The sequence below is a fragment of the Crocuta crocuta genome, unplaced genomic scaffold, assembly GCF_008692635.1.
Source record: "Crocuta crocuta isolate KB4526 unplaced genomic scaffold, BGI_CrCroc_1.0 scaffold506, whole genome shotgun sequence".
Lineage (NCBI taxonomy): Eukaryota > Metazoa > Chordata > Mammalia > Carnivora > Hyaenidae > Crocuta > Crocuta crocuta.
The window spans coordinates 2,760,072-2,760,362 of NW_027528991.1; the positions used below are offsets into that span (position 1 = coordinate 2,760,072).

The 291-nt window shown below is 72.5% G+C and overlaps 1 protein-coding gene across 1 annotated transcript in view; it reads left to right on the forward strand.

Moving 5' to 3' along the window:
* The window catches only part of RPS6KA2 (ribosomal protein S6 kinase A2), a 151,428-nt gene that overhangs the window by 139,405 nt on the left and 11,732 nt on the right, over positions 1-291 (forward strand). The window contains exon 16 of the mRNA XM_077757413.1: positions 128-285. Within this exon, the coding sequence (XP_077613539.1) occupies positions 128-285 (158 nt within the window). The remainder of the gene's footprint in view (positions 1-127; positions 286-291) is intronic.

Here is a 291-nt window from a genome sequence, read left to right on the forward strand (position 1 = left end):
CCCCGCCCGGCTCCTGTCCCTCCCGCCTGGGGCTGCCTTCTCCCCACAGCAGGCGGGCCGGCGAGGGCAGGGCGGCCGCGGTCACGGCGTGGCTCCTGAGGTCCCTGCGCCCGGGTCTGCCCCCCAGGTCTACGACGACGGCAAGTTCGTGTACCTGGTAACGGAGCTGATGCGCGGCGGGGAGCTCCTGGACCGCATCCTGCGGCAGCGGTGCTTCTCGGAGCGGGAGGCCAGCGACGTGCTGTGGACCCTCACCAAGACCATGGACTACCTGCACTCCCAGGGGCTGGG